Source organism: Mustelus asterias, chromosome 13 (genome assembly GCF_964213995.1).
Source record: "Mustelus asterias chromosome 13, sMusAst1.hap1.1, whole genome shotgun sequence".
NCBI classification, from domain to species: domain Eukaryota; kingdom Metazoa; phylum Chordata; class Chondrichthyes; order Carcharhiniformes; family Triakidae; genus Mustelus; species Mustelus asterias.
Genome location: NC_135813.1, coordinates 65,333,372 through 65,352,881, shown reverse-complemented (window position 1 = coordinate 65,352,881; position 19,510 = coordinate 65,333,372). Strand labels below are relative to the sequence as shown.

The 19,510-nt window shown below is 44.1% G+C and overlaps 1 protein-coding gene across 1 annotated transcript in view; it reads right to left on the bottom strand.

Moving 5' to 3' along the window:
* The window catches only part of acads (acyl-CoA dehydrogenase short chain), a 163,426-nt gene that overhangs the window by 38,062 nt on the left and 105,854 nt on the right, over positions 1-19,510 (bottom strand). Inside the window, exons 7-8 of the mRNA XM_078226956.1 lie at positions 6,179-6,316; positions 3,855-3,950 (exon numbers count right to left, since the gene is read on the bottom strand). Coding sequence (XP_078083082.1) covers positions 3,855-3,950; positions 6,179-6,316 — 234 coding nt within the window. The remainder of the gene's footprint in view (positions 1-3,854; positions 3,951-6,178; positions 6,317-19,510) is intronic.

The following is a 19,510-nucleotide window of genomic DNA, read 5'->3' as shown; positions in this document are numbered from 1 at the left end:
CATCATCCATATTACAGCAAAGATCCTCTTTGCATTGTGAGTGGAACATTGGATGATAATTTATTCTTCTATCGTTGAATGAAAGAAAGATTTGCATTTTGTATCAGACTTTTCATGACTTCAGGATTTCTCAAAGCCATTTGCAACCAATGGGCTGGATTCTCCCACTTCGGCCGCAGCTGGGTCGGATTTTCCCACCTCGCCCGCAGCTGGGCTGGGTTCTCCCATCTCACCCGCAGCTGGGCCGGGTTCTCCCATCTCACCTGCAGCTGAAATTCTTTGGTCCTGCTTCTGTGAATGGAGATTTGGCTGAGCGCCAAATTCTCCGTTCTCGCTGGTCGGGGCGGCCAGAGAATTGCGGCCAATATTCCTTAAGTGTAGCCACAGTTATAAAGTAAGAAATCGGGCAGCTAATGCGCACACAAACAGTTTTAGGTGTTGGCTGATGGATAAAAGTAAAGTTTAAAGTTTATTTATTAGTCACTAGTAAGACTTACATCAACACTGCAATGAAGTTGCTGTGAAAATCCCCTAGTCGCCACACTCCGGTGCCTGCTCGGGTACACTGAGGCAGAATTTAGCATGGCCAATGCATCTAACCAACGCATCTTTGGACTGTGGGAGGAAACCGGAGCACCCGGAGGAAACACACGCAGAGACAGGGAGAATGTGCAGCCTTCGCACAGACAGTGGCCCAAGCTGGGAATCGAACCCGGGTCCCTCGCGCTGTGAGGCAGCAGTGCTAACCACTGTGCCAAGACCACTGCTGTTCACAATTTATATTAGCAATTTAGGCATTTTCAGTTTCTAAATTTGCGGATGACACCAAATTGATGGAGGTGGAGCTGGGTGGTGGTGTGGAATAGTCAATACCGAGATGTCCTGCAGCAAATTACAGGTGGATTTTGTTAAACTTACGGAATGAGCAAATAATTGGCAAATGTATGTGAGTTAGTACATATTGGTAGGAAGAATAGGGAGGTTTCTTTTTACTCAGAAGGCTCAAGCTTAGATGGGTTGGGGAAACAAAGGGATCTTGAAGTGCAAGTGTACCAAGCATGAAAAGTTCCACCACAGTTTAGCAAGGCCATAAAAAAATGCAAACCCAGCACAATGCCTTATTTCATGAGAGATAGAATTAAAAAGTAGGGAAGCTTTTATGCTACATTTGTTTTGAGCCTTGGATAGACGCACTTAGAATAATGCATGTACTTTTGGCCACTGAGCATTCGCACCACCATGGACTGATTGGACCGAGTGGCCTGTTTCTATGTCTTGTGTAATCCTATGTAAATCTATGATCTCGGATTACTGACCCACTGACTGAGGAATCAGTTTCTCCTTGCCGTATCCAACACCTCATCGTTTTGTTTATTACCATTAGGTCTCCCCTTGTCTTTTTCTGTTCTAGGGAGAGTAATTTCAGCTTCCCCAGTCTTGCTATTTAACTGACATCCTCAACCCTGGCATCGTTGCACACAATAGTCCAGCTGAGGCTTAACTAATGGCTTGTAAAGATTTGCATGATTTCTTTGTTTTAGCATTCAAAGCTCCTATTTATAAAGCCCATCCGATTTCTTAAATGCCTCATTGACTCGTCCTGTCACCTTCAAAGATTTATGACTATGCACCTCTAAGTTCATTTGCTCCAGCAGCCCCTCAAATAGTATCTTTCACATTGTACTGCCTCTTCCTGTTGTTACTCCCAAACTGCAAAACCTCATACATCCACAATAAATTGCATCTGCTATGCATTTGTCCATTTAACTAGTCTGTCCATGAAGTTTGCTTCTATACTGCCCGCTTCTTACTGTGCTTTCAAGTTTTGCATCATTCGCAAACTTCTAAATCATACTCACTATACCCAAGTCCAGGTCATTTATATGTAACAAGACGAGAAATGGCCCTCATACTGACTGCTAAGGGATCCCACAGCATACTTTTCTTCCACCAGGAAATCATCGGTTAACCACTACTCTACGGCTCTTATCCCTTAGCCTATTAACAGGGATTAAAACACGTGCAATGGGCAGGTCAGTTTAGCTCAGTTGGCTGGCTAGCTGGTTAGTGATGCAGAGTGATGCCAACAGCGTGGGTTCAATTCCCATACTGGGTGAGGTTATTCAAGAAGGCCCCACCTTCTCAACCTTGCCCCTTGTCTGAGGTGTGGTGATCCTCAGATTAAATCACCACCAGCCATATGGTCGTCGGGGACTATGGTGACTTTTACCTAACGTGCAATCCTCCAGCCTGTCCTCTGTCACTTTTCCCATATGGAAGGTGGACTGTGGTCAGAGATTCTGTTATATTCTGTTCCCTCAGCAATTTAGGATGCTGTCCATCTGGACCAGGTAGCATGTTAACTCTGAGTGATGCCAATCAATTAACTCCTTTCTATCTACTTCTATCCTATTCAAAAAGCCAACATTAACTTCATTCTATTTGTTTTGAAACAGGAATACAATGTATTAATTTGGTACCTCAGTCATACTCACTACCTTATAAGTGCATTTCATAGAATCCCTTCAGTGCAGAAGGAGGCCATTCGACCCATCGAGTCTGCACCGACCACAATCCCACCCAGGTGCTATCCCCATGACCCCATGCATTTACTTTAGCTAGTACCTCTAAACACTGAGGGGCAATTTAGCATAGTCAATCCACATAATCCACACATCTTTGGACTGTGGGAGGAAACCGGAGCACCCAGAGGAAACTATGCAGACATGGGGAGGACGTGCAGACTCCACACAGACTGTAACCCGAGGCCGGAATCGAACCCGGATCCTTGGCGCTGTGAGGCAGCAGTGCTAACCACTGTGCCACCGTGTGTTCACATGAAGACTTTCTTTTCTGACCCACCCATTGTTTTAGCCTCTGGGAGAAATTGGAGAACTGCAATTTACTTTCTCAGGGGAATATTTGATTGCTCAACAGTTATTTGAGTAAAATTTATCATCATTAATTAATGTAACCAAAATCACCAGAAGCTCACCCAATAGCTTTAATAATATGATTAGCAATTTTATTATCAAACAATATTACAAATGAATTAAATATAAGCTTTTATATTTTGTTCATCATAGCAGCTTCCTTTGCTGTGGCCTAATATTTTACCTCAGAACAAGTAACAAGCATAAATAGCCTGCACCAAATCTCCAAAAGAGCATCCCACTCAGGCCACCCCCTCCATGCTATCACCTTAACCTCGCACATTTACCATTGCTAATCCACAACCTACACATCTTTTAGACTGTGGGAGGAAATTGGAGCACACGGAGGAAACCCATTGCAGATACGGGGAGAATGTGCAAACTCCACACAGATAATGTGAATGTGATAGCATCTACCTCCTTGCTTCACTTGCCAAGATTGACTTAATGTTTAAGTAGTTTCCAAAGGGATAAATGACTTGGGGCTCACGTCTGCAACAGTAGGACCAAGGAAATTTGCACATTCTCCTCGTGTCTGCGTGGGTTTACTCCGGGTGCTCCGGTTTCCTCCCACAGTCCAAAGATGTGCGGGTTAGGTTGATTGGCCAGGTTAAAAAAAAATTGCCCCTTAGACTCCTGGGATGCGTAGGTTAGAGGGATTAGTGGGTAAATATGTGGGGGTAGGGCCTGGGTGGGATTGTGGTCGGTGCAGACTCGATGGGCCGAATGGCCTCCTTCTGTACTGTAGGGTTTCTATGATTTCTATGATTTCTATCAAAGTTATTTAGCAACCTTTCTGTCCTAACATTTTACAATCATGCAGCAGTGAAAATGGACAGGGTTGTATCTAAAAGAGAAACCAATTTCAAACATCAAAGCTGTATCTTGATATATATGAAAGACTTGATACTCTTGTATTACCTTTATGTATGATTTTCCATTATCCTTCAGCATGGCTGCTCTCCAGGTTAACAAGCGAGCACTCTCCAGTGCCAGACCCATATCAGCAAGTTTCATCTACAAACAAACAAAACTCATGTCACTGGCGCCAATGGTGTCATCAATTATTCTTTGGTAAAACCAAAATGTGTACATTGTAGTTTGGTTTGGAACCTTTAGCAGTAGGATGTTGGATTTCCACATTGGGAAAGGGCTCGAGGTTAGCACTCCAGTGGTGAACACCATTCAGATTAATTACAAACTATTCCTTGGATCAACAAATGGAATGGCTCACAGATAGTTAGGAAAATTCTAAATGTAGTATTAGAGTTGTATGATGCTGCACTGAGGAGGACATTTGGTTCATTGTGCATATTTCAACTCTTTGGTAGAGCTATCCAATTAATCTGTTCTTTCCCTATAGCCTGCAATGTTTTTCCCCTTCAAGTATGGATTCCTTTTGAAATTTACAACTGAATCTCCTTCGACCATCCCTTTTGGCAGTGCATTCCAAATCATAACAACTCACTGTGTAAAAAAAAGTTTTCTCACATCACCTCTCGTACTTTTGCCAATCACCTTAAATCTGTGTCCTCTGGTCACCAACCCTTGCTGACACTGTCAAAGCCATTTATGATCTTGAACTACCTATATCAAATCACCCTGTAACCTTCTCTGTTCCAAGGAGAACAACCTCATCTTCCCCAGTCTCTCCATATAACTGAAGTCTCTCATCCTTCAAGTGAATCTTTCCTTTCCTGCACCCTCTCTAAAGCCTGGACATTCTTCCCAAAATGTGGTGCCCAGAATTGAACATAATACATCAGCTAAGGCCCAACTAAAGGATGATCCGGTTATTTTTGTCTTCATTACCTGTATTATGTCCATATGCTTTCTCAGCAGCTTTCTGACCTTGTCCTACCACCTTAATGTTTATGTACACCCCAGAGCTTTCTCTTCCTGCACCTCCTTTAAGATTGTAACATTTAGTTTATGTTGCTTCTCCTCATCCTTCCTACCAAAATGTATCACTTCACACTCCCCGAGGCATGGTACATTGGGGAAACCATGCAGACGCTACGACAACGGATGAATGAACACCGCTCGACAATCACCAGGCAAGACTGTTCTCTTCCTGTGGGGGAGCACTTCAGCAGTCACAGGCATTCAGCCTTGGATCTTCAGGTAAGCGTTCTCCAAGGCGGCCTTCACGACACACGACAGCGCAGAGTCGCTGAGCAGAAACTGATAGCCAAGTTCCGCACACATGAGGACGGCCTAAACCGGGATGTTGGATTTATGTCACATTATCAGTAACCCCCACAGCTTGCCTCCTGGGCTTGTAGAATCTCACTAGCTGTTCTGTCTGGAGACAATACACATCTCTTTAACCTGTGTTGAATGCTCCCTCCACCCACATTGTCTGTACCTTTAAGACCTGGCTGGCTGTAGAGATTCGCATTCTAATTAGTATTCTGTAACTTGATTTCTGTATCTGTGCACTGTTTGAGAGCAGATATCCACTCCATCTGACGATGGAGCAGTGCTCCGAAAGCTTATGGTATTTGCAACCAAATAAACCTGTTGGACTTTAACCTGGTGTTGTGAGACTTCTTACTAAATTTAATCTGCCATGGGTCTCCCCATTTCACTAGCCTACTTCCTCTTGAAGCCTGTTATCCTCTTCACTGCTTACCATTTTTCTGAGTTTACCGTCATTTGCAAACTTTGAAACTGTAGAGCAGCTTGGTAGTGGCTAGATTTACATCACTGCCATTGTTCTGAAGGAGGAGACAGCCAATACAAAGGATTACAGAAATGTAAAACTACTACGATTTTTATAGTACTTATTTCAGAGAGTTTGAAGTGAAATCTAGGTATAAACCACCTGAAGGAAACATTATCCATCGACCTTCAGTTTGAAAGCCTGCCAAATAACTCACTGTGAGACTGTCCTGTCTCCAATTCTCCAAATTGGTATTTTTTTCTTTTACAATTTGTGGCAATTTTGTTCCATGCATGTGCAGGCTCAGCCAATATGGTGACAATATATTGCAGAAAACTGCTTTGTTGAACCAGATATCATACAAACCTTCAAAGATGAATCTCTAAGGGCAGTTAATCCCTACATGTCTCTTTCATCTCGTGACCATGTTATGAATGGTTCATTTTTACTTCTGGCTATATGTGGTTCTCTCAATTTCTGCGGAATCCCTGGAGATATTGAGCCATTTCTCTGGAATATCTGTGGAAGCTCCCACTGATGCTATGGGTGCCAATTGGGAATAAAAGGGGTCTCTTTTTACCTGGATAGCCTGGAGTTTGGAGATCGGTGAGCCAAACGCCATCCTTTTCTCAGCATAGTCCACAGCACAGTCCAGAGCTGCCTGCGCAATTCCCAGAGCCTGTGAGGCAATACCAATCCGACCTGAATCCAGGGTTTGCTGAAAGACAAGTTATGAAAACATTTACCTATCAACATGGTAAGTGATGTTGTCTTGTTGAGCCATCAGGTAAGCCCCTGGGATGCTGGAAAAATTGGTCAGATTGAATTGCTCCTCCCTTTTACAGACAGGACATATCTGGACAATTTTCCATTTTGTCGGGTAAATGCCAGTACTGTAAAGAACAGTTTGGCTGGAAGTGCTTTTCAGCACTGCAGCAGTGATATTGTTGGGGCCCAGTGTGCACAGCTTTTCTTGTTATCAGATGGAGCGAATCGCTTTGGCTGAAGCCCGGCATCTGTAATGGTGGGGAGCTCAGGAGGAGGCTGAGATGGATCACTCAACCGTTCTGGATGGAGTTGACTGCAAATGCTTTGGTTATGTCTTTTGCACTCAGCTGCAGGGATCCGCCATCATTGAAGATGGAGACAATTATGGACCCTCTTCCTCCGGTTAGTTTTTAAATTCTACACCACCATTGATTACTGGATGTGGCCGGACTACAGAGCTTAGATCTGATCCATTGATTGTGGAATTGCTTAGCTCTGTCTATTGCATGCTGCTTCTGCTGTTCAGTGGGCACACAACCCTGTATTGCAGCTTCACCAAGTCAGCATCTCATTTTTAGGTACACCTGGCACTGCTCCAGGTGTGCTTTCTCACAGTCCTCACTGAACTCGGGTTGGTCCCCTAGCTTGATGGAAAGGCGAGAGCGAGGGATATGCCAGGGTATGAGGCCAAAGATTAAGATGCAATACAATTCTGTTGCTGATGCAACAGTGTCTCATGGGTGACTAGTTTTGAGTCGTAATATATCTAGTTTAGCACAGTGGTAGTACCACACAAAATAAAGGGTATCCTCAGTGTGAAGACAGGAGTTTGTCTCCTCAAGGACTGTGCAGTGGTCACAACTACCAATATAGTCATGGATAGATGCAGCTTCAACAGGAAAGTTGGTGAGGACAAGGTCAAGTTGGCTTTCCCTTGTGTTGGTTCCCTCACTATTTACTGCAAGCCCAGGCTGGCAACTTTGTCATTCAGGACTCAGCCAGCCAGGTCAGCTGTGGCACTGTGAGCGTTGGACATTTAAGTCCCCACCCAAAGTACATTCTGTGCCCTTGCTACCCTTAATGCTTCTTCCAAAGAATATTCCACATGGAGGAGCACTGATTCAAAAGCTGAATGAGAGCTCTAGGTAGTAATCAAGGAGGAGGTTTCCTCACTCATGTATGACCAGGTGCCATGAGACTTCATGGTGTCCAGAGATAATGCTGAGGACTCTGAGGGGTATTCTCTTTCAACTGGTATATCCACGTGCTGCCACCTCTGGTGGATCTGTCTTGCTGGTGAGACAGAACAATAACCAGCGATAGTGATGGAGGAGTCTGGGATGTTGGGTGAAAGATATGATTTGTCAGGCTGTTTCTTGACTTGCCTATGAGATAACTCTCACGATACTGGCAGAGGTTTCCAAATATTAGTGAGGAGAAATCTGCAGGGTTGACTGGGCTCTGTACTCCGTTGTCCGTGCATAGGTCAATGATGGGTGGTCCCCCTGGTTTTAATAACTTCTCGTAGTGGTTTTCATACAATGCTGTAGCTTGTTGGGCTGCTTCAAAGGGCATCTGAGGATCAACCACATTCCGGTGGGTATGAAGTCACATATGAACCAGGCTATTTAAGGTTGTTAAGGATGTTAGTAACCAGATAGATTTTTACAACAATCTGGTAGTTTCTTGGTCACTCATTACTGATATCAGTTATTTTTATTTCAGATTTATTTAACTAACTGATTTAAAATTCCCGAGCTGTCCCAGTGGGATCTGAATTCATGTCTCCTGATCATTAGTCCATTCCTCTCTAGATTACTAATCCAGTAATATAATCACTGAACTATTCATAGAAATCATAGAAACCTTACAGTACAGAAAGAGGCCATTCGGCCCATCGAGTCTGCACCGACCACAATCCCACCCAGGCCCTACCCCCATATCCCTACATATTTTACCCACTTTTAACCTACACATCTCAGGACACTAAGGAGCAAATTTAGCATGGTCAATCAACCTAACCCGCACATCTTTGGACTGTGGGAGGAAACCGGAGCACCTGGAGGAAACCCACGCAGACACGAGGAGAATGTGCAAACTCCACACAGACAGTGACCCAAGCTGGGAATCGAACCCAGGTCCCTGGAGCTGTGAAGCAGCAGTGCTAACCACTGCGCTACCGTGCCGCCCCAAAACAAATATTGCACCCTCAAAGATGTTGAGAGCATCGGCTAATCTTCAAAGTGTCAAAGATATAAAGGGCGATTCTCCCAAAAAAGTTCTAAGTATCGAATTTGTGCAAAACCTGGAGTAAATCCTGCTGGTTTTTACAGTGGGTGTTTCAAAATGTATCTCCCACACTCTGTGCACTGCTGAGTGCCCGAGTGTGCATCACTCTAAAAGAAATCTGGAGAGGCCGACAGCAGAGCGCTGAGCGCATTGGCCCTGTGCTGCTGGCCAGCCCTGCGACCCCTCAGCTCTGGCCCGTCGACTTGCCCATGGCCCAATAGCTGCCCCCCACCCCCCGGATATATGTCCGGGCCAGTCTCGACTCCCCCCCCCACCCCCCACCAAACCCCCAACCCTGGTGCCCCGATCACCAGCAGGGTCGGGTCACTAGCTCCCTGCAAGTGCTATAGTAAACCCCGCTGGAGTGAACCACTAGCAGGCCTGGAGATTTCAGTCCCGGCTTTGCTAATAATATTTAAAACAGATTAAAATCAGGATTTACTTAATTTATGCAGCTCCGCGTCAGAAATCGGCGCAGAGCTGATGGTACCGGAAAACCGGCTGCCAGAGACACGCAGAGGCCGTGGCACCCAGCGGAGAGCCCGCTTAATGGCCTCCACTTCAGTCTCCTGGCCCGCTGCACTACAAAAGCTGTGCTGGGAGAATCGGCCCCATAGAAATAAAAATAAACCAGCAGCATTGGTGGAATTTGAATTCAATAAAAAATATCTGGAATTAAGAATCTACTGATGACCATGAAACCATTGTCGATTGTCGGAAAAACCCACCTAGTTCACTAATGTCCTTTAGGGAAGGAAATCTACCATCCTTACCTGGTCTGGCCTACATGTGACTCCAGAGCCACAGCAATGTGGTTGACTCTCAACTGCCCTCTGAACAAGGGCAACAAGGAATGCGCAATAAATACTGGCCAGCCAGCCACCCATGTCCCACGAATGAATAAAAAAAAATGAATTGAGCTTTTTTCTCTGGGCGAAATTCACAAGTATGTTCCAATTTGTAAACCTTCCTCTCTAAACAGTAATTAACATTCACTTGGCCACAAATTGTGTTTACTCATAGAAATTAGACTTTGCAGCCAATAGCTCCACTGTAGCAACGAAAAACACAAAGGTCAACTTGGGTTAAATAAGATAATGGCACTGTCATTACACGAATCCAGTTCAATACCAGCTATGCAACATGGGATCTTTTAGTGCAGTATAAATCTACTTTGAGCCTTGCCTTTGGATATATTTCAATGTAGCAGCGTGATGCAGGCTTTTTTATATGCTCAAAAAAGGGAACGGAAAATAAGGAATGGAGATTCCTTCAATATTGAAACCTACATTATTCACCCATTATATGGGGTGTGTTCTCTCCAGGCAGGGACTCAGCTGGTTGGCAGGAATACCTGAAAGCAGCCTCCAATAATATATGGCAGATCATTTTTGTAACATATACTGCCCTCTTGAGAACTTTCTGCGCACACTTAACTTCAACTTTTTTCTATTATAGCTTTGCCTTTTTCTTAATGTATTTTAGTAATAGTCAAATTGAAATAAATGCTATTTGGAAGAAAATATCAAGTGGAATATTATACCAAATTTTGCACCTGTGCTAGCTTGTAAAAGTCCTACTGTCCTCAAAAGCACACATCATGCAATATTCTGCTAAATTGCTGTACAGAAGGTTATCTTAGAAATAAAAATTTAAACAGCTTTAATCAAATGACTGCAAACATTGATCTTTCACTTTCAATTTGTAAAGTTATGGAGATGTTTGAAATTCAACCACAATATAGTCCCACTGGAAATTCCCTTCATTGTGTAACAAGGTGTAGTAGGAGGATTTGCGTCTGTACACAGACATAAACATCTCTAAACATACCAATTAAGCTGTACTGCTTCACATATAACTGGCGATCTTGTAAACATACAGACTATTCTTTGCTCATATTGCTTAAATACAGTTATCTTTTTAAACAATGTTATCAGTAGCATGATTATCTTGGCTATAAAGTGTTGGCCCTCCTGGGTTTATAGAACTGCCCTGTTACATTAAAACACATAGGGGCAGATATAGGAATGTAAGCTGTGAGGAGGATTCAAACAAGCTGCAAAAATACATTGTCAAATTAAGTGAGGGCAGATAGAGCACAATGTGGAAAAGTGAGAGGTTTTTCACTTTGGTAATCAGAATAGAAAATAGAATAAGTTTTAAAATAAATGAAACTTTTAAATATTGATGCTTGGAGAGACTTGAGTATTCTCATACAAGAAACAAAGTTAGCATGCTGACACGGCAAGCAATTAAGAGCAAAAGACTCGTTGGCCTTTATTCAAAGGGGACTTGAGTACAGGAACAAGTTTAAAGTTTATTTATTATTGTCACATGTAGGCTTACTTTAACACTGCAATGAAGTTACTAGTCGCCATATTCCGGCGTCTGTTCGGGTACACTGAGGGAGAATTTAGCATGGCCAATGCACCTAACCAGCATGTCTTTTGGACTGTGGGAGGAAACCGGAGCACCCGGAGGAAACCCACGCAGACATGGAGAGAACGTGCAGACAACACACAGTGACCCAAACTGGGAATTGAACCCGGGTCCCTGGTGCTGTGAGACAGCAGTGCTAACCACTATGCCATCATGCCACCCATCAAGGAAGTCTTGCTACAATTACAAAGGGTTTCAATGAGACCACACGACTGCGCAGTTTTGGCGTCCATATTCAAGGATATATTAGCGTTGGAGACAAAGTTTCACTGGATTGGTTCCTGGGATGAGAGGATTGTTATATAATGAAAGGCTGAATAAACTGGCCTATATGTTTTGGAGTTTAGAAGAATGAAAGGGGAATCTCATTGTAACATACAAGACTCTAAAGGGGGTTGACAAAGTAGATAGAAAACAAAGTTGCTTTCCTGGCTGGGAAATCTAGAACATGGGTCACAGCCTCAGGATAAGGGGTTGACCATTAGGACTAAGATGAGGAGAAGTTAGAACTGTGAATCTTTGGAATTCTCCACCACAGAGGGGTGTAGGCGACCCATTTTTGAGTATATTCAAGGTTGGGAATCAAGGGATATTGGAAGTGAGTGGCAAAATGGAGATGAGACAGAAGATCATTAACTTATTGAACAGTAAGGCAGAGTGGGAGGGCTGTTTGGTGGCCTATTTCTTGGGTGGGAAGTTTCTGCACTCCTGCCCACTTCTGGTCCCGTCACTGCCAACAAGGTTTTATGTTGTTGGGAAATAAACAACAAATGCTGAAGCCTTTCTGAGAGCGCGCGCGGGGGGAATGAGGGGGAGCGTGCGGGGGGAATGAGGGGGAGCGCGCTGGGGGGCCAGGGGGAGGGGTCCGCGGGCCAGGGGAGGGGGCCGAGGCCGGGCGGTGGGGCTGAGGCTGGGTGGGGGGGCGAGCCGAGGCCGGGCGGGGAGGGGCCGGGTGCACGGGGGCGAGGCCGGGCGGGCGGGGGTGAGGCCAGGCACACGGGGGTGAGGCCGGGGGCGAGGCCGGGCGTGCAGGGGGCGAGGCCGGGCACGCAGGGGGCGAGGCCGGGCGTGCAGGGGGCGAGGCCGGGCACGCAGGGGGCGAGGCCGGGCACGCGGGGGAGAGCATTAATCATTTTTACAATGTGCCACTCTGCAATTTGAATTCATAATCTCTGGGTTCTAAGTCCAGTAATATAATTATTGCTGACCATACTATTTTTTACAATACATAAAAATGATCTGAATTGTGGGATGGAAGGATCAATATTGACATTTGCAGCATTTCTTCTCACTCTCAAAGGGCTGGGGATTTGAATAGCTTCAGGTCATGACACTTAAAAGATACGTCATCCACCTTCCAAGATCATTTACATCTCCTCCATGAAGTTGTGCCTCCGCACTATGGTTATGTCCCTTGGAACAGTGACACTGGGATCTATTTGAATGCATAATGAATTTCAAATGGCCTTGATGAGTTCAGATTTCCTACCTGTGAGATTCATGCCCCACTCCTTCCATCTGCTGGCAATAATGGGACCTCAGTAAGAAGTTTAACAACACCAGGTTAAAGTCCAACAGGTTTATTTGGTAGCAAAAGCCACACAAGCTTTCGAAGCTCTAAGCCCCTTCTTCAGGTGAGTGGGAATTCTGTTCACAAACAGAGTTTATAAAGACACAGACTCAATTTACATGAATAATGGTTGGAATGCGAATACTTACAACTAATCAAGTCTTTAAGAAACAAAACAATGGGAGTGGAGAGAGCATCAAGACAGGCTAAAAAGATGTGTATTGTCTCCAGACAAGACAGCCAGTGAAACTCTGCAGGTCCACGCAACTGTGGGCGTTACAAATAGTGTGACATGAACCCAATATCCCGGTTGAGGCCGTCCGCGTGTGTGCAGAACTTGGCTATCAGTTTCTGCTCAGCGACTCTGCGCTGTCGTGTGTCGCGAAGGCCACCTTGGAGAACGCTTACCCGAATATCAGAGGCCGAATGCCCGTGACCGCTGAAGTGCTGCACTAGACTCTGAGCTCTGGAATTCCCTCCCTAAGTCTCTCTACCTCCCTACCTACCTACTGTGTGCAATTCTGGTCACCCTATTATAGAAAGGATATTATTAAACTAGAAAGAGTGCAGAAATGATTTACTAGGATCCTACCGGGACTTGATGGATTGAGTTATAAGGAGAGGTTGGATAGGCTGGGACTTTTTTCTCTGGAGCGTAGGAGGCTGAGGGGTGACCTTATAGAGGTCTATAAAATAATGAGGGGCACAGACAAGGTAGACAGTCAATATATTTTCCCAAAGGTAGGGGAGTCTAAAACTAGAGGGCATAGGTTTAAGGTGAGAGGGGAGAGATACAAAAGTGTCCAGAGGAGCAATTTTTTCACACACAGGGTGGTGAGTGTCTGGAACAAGCTGCCATTATCGCATTCCAATAATGGGAGCTGCCAGAAATGCGGTTGCAGCTTGTGTATCCAGGTTCCGCCCACCATTTCTCAAGGCCTCCAGCGTCTGCCTGACTTTGTGATAATCTATGCTCGCTCTTCTCAATTCCCACCACAAATTCCAATCCCTGGCCACTGGCTTTGTGGCTCTACCTGGCTACTACTGAGATATAGCCAGATTATTCGCAGCCTCGGCATTCTGTGAGACTCTATGATAAGCTTCTGCCCAATATGCTTGCCACCAGCAACATTGCCTATTCCCACTTGTGTAATATCTCCATTCCCCACACTTGCCTCAACCCATCTGCTGCTGGAACTCTCAGAAATGATTCTGTTAAGTCCAGAGTCAGGCAATTCCAGTGCTTCCCTGGCTGGCCTCCCATGAACTTGAGCTAATTTGCTGCTTGATTCTTAACTCTTACTTACCATCACTCAGAGTCTTAGAGTCATAGAGGTTTACAGCATGGAAACAGGCCCTTCAGCCCAACTTGGCCATGCCGCCCTTTTTTTAAAAAAAACCCCTAAACTAATCCCAATTGCCCACATTTGGCCCATATCCCTCTATACCCATCTTACCCATGTAACTATCTAAATGCTTTTTAAAAGATAAAATTGTACCCGCCTCCACTACTACCTCTGGCAGCTTGTTCCAGACACTCACCACCCTGTGTGTGAAAAAATTGCCCCTCTGGACACTTTTGTATCTCTCCCCTCTCACCTTAAACCTATGCCCTCTAGTTTTAGACTCCCCTACCTTTGGGAAAATATATTGACTGTCTACCTTGTCTGTGCCCCTCATTATTTTATAGACCTCTATAAGGTCACCCCTCAGCCTCCTACGCTCCAGAGAAAAAAGTCCCAGCCTATCCAACCTCTCCTTATAACTCAATCCATCAAGTCCCGGTAGGATCCTAGTAAATCATTTCTGCACTCTTTCTAGTTTAATAATATCCTTTCTATAATAGGGTGACCAGAATTGCACACAGTAGGTAGGTAGGGAGGTAGAGAGACTTAGGGAGGGAATTCCAGAGCTCAGAGTCTAGTGCAGGACATTCAGGAAACCTGTTCTTCTGGGAAGTATAAACCAGGACTTGTAAATTAGGTTTAAAAAGTGTGGAAAAGAAAAACTTTGAATAAGAGCAAAAGATAATATTGGGAATTTGGAATACTGCGTCCAGCATTTGGAATACGCGTCCAGTTCTGGTCGCCACACTACCAGAAGGACGTGGAGGCTTTGGAGAGAGTACAGAGGAGGTTTACCAGGATGTTGCCTGGTATGGAGGGGCTTGGTTATGAGGAGAGATTGGGGAAACTGGGGTTGTTCTCCTTGGAAAGACGGAGGATGAGGGGAGACTTAATAGAGGTGTATAAAATTATGAAAGGCATAGATAGGGTGAACGGTGGGAAGCTTTTCACCGGGTCAGTGGTGACGTTCACGAGGGGTCATAGGTTTAAGGTGAAGGGGGGGAGGTTTAACACAGATATCAGAAGGACATATTTTACACAGAGGGTCGTGGGGGCCTGGAATGTGTTGCCGGGCAAGGTGGTGGAGGCGGACACACTGGGAACGTTTAAGACTTATCTAGACACTATATGAACGGAGTGGGAATGGAGGGATACAAAAGAGTGGTCTAGTTTGGACCAGGGAGCGGCGCGGGCTAATTGTTCTTTGTTTCTCGTTTCAAGGCTTCATTCTATGATCATCTTGCTGGTGCCAGTACAGAGCGAGACTGCGGATAGTTGGGAACCTGTCTCGGGGGCAGGGAATTCAGATGGTGTTCGTAAAGCAGAAGTGGAAATGAATAGGGTTGGGAAGCATTTTCTGATCAGGGCCAGTGTGATCTCCTGGACTCGTTTCGATCGCCTCAGGGGGTCGGAGAGGAATTTCCCAGATTTTTTTTTCCCCATATTGGCCCTGGGGTTTTCACTCTGGGTTTTCGCCTCTCCCTGGAGATCACATGGTCTGGAATGGGGGGGTGGGGGTGAGTTAATAGGTTGTGATGAACAAAGCATCGTAGCTGTGAGGGACAGCTCGGTGGATAGGATATTGGTATGTAGATAGGCTGGAAAATTGGGCGGGGATCCTGGATTCAATCCTGGACCGGGGAGCGGCGCGGGCTTGGAGGGCTGAAGGGCCTGTTCCTGTGCTGTATTGTTCTTTGTTGTTGTTGTTATAATTGCACACAGTATTCCAAGTGTGGCCTTACCAATGTCTTGTACAACTTCAGCAAGACGTCCCAACTCCTGTACTCCTTTACTCATTAATGTACATTGGGTCCTTACAATCTAGCAATGCCCCAAATTCAAATTTCTTGTCTGTGTGCTCAAATCTCTCCATTCCTCCGTATTTCTGCAACCCCCTCAGAACTCCGAGCTCCTCCAAATCTGGCTTCTTACACAGGTTTAGTTTTCTTCCTTCAACTGCTGGTGGCTGTGCCTTTAGCAGCCTCGACTCTGAGCTCTGGAATTCCCTCCCCAAGTCTCTCTACCTCCCTACCTTCTGCTTTCAAATGCTCCTTAAAATCTACCTCTTTGATTAAGATCTTGGTCACCTGACCCTCATATTTACCTTTGCTTACGAAGTTTGGTGTCAAATTTCATTGTATTATTTATTCTCCCATGAACCAGCTGGGGATGACTTACTATGTTAAAGGTGATATATAAATGCAAGTTATTGTGTCATTGCTTCTATTCAATTGTTCACTTCCTGGTTAATAACTATTGGGCAGTTTTAACCTAAACAATGGTCTTGAAGTGTGTAATGTATCCATGTTTGCTGATTCAAAGTTCAAAGTTAGGTGGACACGTAAGCTTTGAAGACAGTGCAAAGGGATATAGATAGATTACGTGAGTGGGAAAGAACATAGCAATTGGAATATACTGTGGGAAAATGTAAAGTTGTCCACTTTGAAAGGAAAAAAAGTAGTGAGAGATTAAGAAATGTTGGTATTCTTGTACAAGAATCAGACAAAGTTAACACGCACTCGCAGTGATTAGGAAGGCTAATGGTCTGTGAGCCTTTGTTACACAGAGATTGAAGTATAAGAGTAAAGAAGTTATCGCACAATTATATAGGGCTGTGTTTAGACTCCACTTGAGTTCTGTGTATAGATTTGGTCTCCTACCTGAGGAAATATATACTGATTTTAGAGGGAGCACAACAAAGGTTCAGTGGACTGATCCTGGTAATGAGAGGATTGTTCTATGAGGAGAGATTGAGTAGACTATGAATATATTCCCTCGGATATAGAAGATGCAAGGTGATTTCAATGAAATATATAAAATTGTTAAGGGACTTGACTGTGTAGATACTTGGAGGATGCTTCCCCTCATTGGGGAGTTTAGAACAAGGGTTGAGGAGTCTTAGAATAAGGGGTCAGCCATTAAGGACTCAGATAAGGAGAAATTTCTGCACACAAAAAGTTGTGAATATTTTGAATTTTCTATCTCAGAGAACTGTGGGTACTCAGTTGTCGAGTGTATTTAAGACAGAGATTGATCGATTTTTAGATGCTAAGAGTGTTATTGGATATAGGTTAGTGCAGAAAAAGAGAAGTTGAACTCGGAGATCATCCACGATCATGCTGAAAGGTAGAGTAGGCTCAAAGAGCCTACTTCTGTTCCTATTTCTTACCCTTTTATCTTACAAAGTTGAAAACATCCACGTGAGAACATTAAATATAATTAGTAAATGGCAGTGTAGTAATAATGATTTCTATTCAATCCCTGGGTTCACTGCATATTAACTGGACATTGGACAGACAGAACAAAGCACAATATGGGCCTCATGGAGTGAGAGCCTGCACAGGACAGACACTGAAACTGAGCATATTATCCAAGAACAATATATTTTTACTCAGCACCTTTAGAGAAATATCTCAATGTGTTTCACAAAAGCATTGGTCCAGAGTTTGATTTCAGAATAATACATAGGCTAATACCATTCCTGTTATAATGAAGTAATTCAGTCAGCAATTTATAGCCTTGCGCACAACATGCAGTTAAATCCAGGAATGCAGAAGATACAGTCCAAATTAATCTGCTCTTTACAGGCTCTGCTATAATAGTACCTCTGAGGTACTATTGATCTTGAAAGCAATGTAAGGAAAATTAAGTTGCACTAATCAGAGCGGAAAGTAAGGGCTGGCACATTCAGGTGTAATTTAATTTTTAATGTTGTGATCAGTCATAATTACCAGCAAACAACTTCTCTGGCCTAAAAATGTAATGTTATGTATGGAGTGTTATTCCTTCAGAATTTAATTAGCACTGAAGACATTTATTTCATCTTTCCTGTCCCTTATCTTTTGCTCTGATTCAAAGTTTTTCTTTCCCACACTTTTTAAACCTAATTTACAAGTCCTGGTTTATACTTCCCAGAAGAACAGGTTTCCTGAATATCCTGCACTATGTATCCACAGGGTGCCTTTAAGTGGAATTTTGCCTGGCAGGCTACTTTGACAAGCTGCAGTTCGCTTGAGGAGGAAGCCTGATTCCCAGTGCGAAGCCTAGTGGAATAAGCAGGTGCATCAGCGCAGTGAGAGAAACTGTGGATTGCAAAGATTGAGTTCGGATCTCGCACGGGATTTATTCAGAGAGTAGGTTGAAGGGGGCTGCAGTTCTCTCAGGGATTCAAGGTAGTTCCAGCTCGCCCATGCAAGGGACTGACGCTGCTTGGATGTGCAGCAGAAAAATTGCTTACTGGGTTAACTTGTTGGGCCTGAGGGAAGCTCTCCTACTCCTCATAGCCCACAAGAGGTGCTGTAAAGGTACTTACTTTAAAGCTGCCTGTGTTTACAAAGGAATGGCCATTAAAAGGAAGGCCGCATAGCCTTATTATAATATTTGAATGGATTAGTCACCCTTCCCCTTACTCCATCTCTGTTTAAACTCAAAATGGCTGGGTTTGAATACTGTTCCAGATCTTTTGCATTTTAGTCTCTGACACAACTCTAACCCACAAATTTTTGAGAGTTTCAATTCAGCCCTGCAGTTCTCAGTGAAGGTTTTTAAATCTGATTGGTTGGAGAGACACACTGTGCTATGCCCAGCTCACGGATGCCACAGGGCGTTGCTGAATCTGACACCCGATGACAGCGGGTCTCCACTCAATAGCCCACCAAATCCCTCGAGGCAGCTGTCATCACAGTGACCGCAAGATCTGGGTCAATGTCAAATACAATAAACGTCACAACTTTCTGGCCTACCCTGGCCCATTTTATTCCCTGTTCATGGGAAGAAAGTCATGCTGAACAAAAAATTTCAAGCCAATAAATGATTTGCACAATTGCACTTTGATGAATCATGCAGTGGGCTCACTCATTGCAAAATAAGATATGACACTGCCACATCTTCTACATTAACTTTGTAGGAAAATAAAAATATGCAGTACATTCAAAAAAAATCCTGAACACTGAATGGGTAGGTGCAGGAAATCCAGTTTTCTGTACGAAAGGTTACTATGGAATAAAAGCACAAATATGCAGAATGAGGATAGACGCTGATGCACTTTCTGAATAGATCTCTTTGATAAAACCAAATTGAAAATATAGTTTATTTAAGCTCCTTGCTGCCAACATCTTTTTTTTAGGTCCTGGTCACATGTATGAAGAGCAAGAAGAGGATATCAAAGTAAACTAGCGCAGCTTTGAACTGCAGACAATGAGTTCACTTTATGAGCTTGGAGCAGCTGCTGCATACCAGTCATTGTAAACACCTTCAAGACACAAATTCTGCTTTGTGCTTTCTGTTTTTATTTTCCTTCTCTGCCCATCAGGATCAGGAATATTACCGCTTGCGAACAGAACACCTTCCATTTCAAGCACCCATTGTTTAGCATCAAGATTCCCAGCATTATGTGCAGCACAGCTAGATAGATGCAGGGTGAACTCACTCAGTTTTCAGATGTCCCAAGGTGTTTCACAAGAGTATCATTTCAATAAAACTGACGCCACGCCAGGCAGTT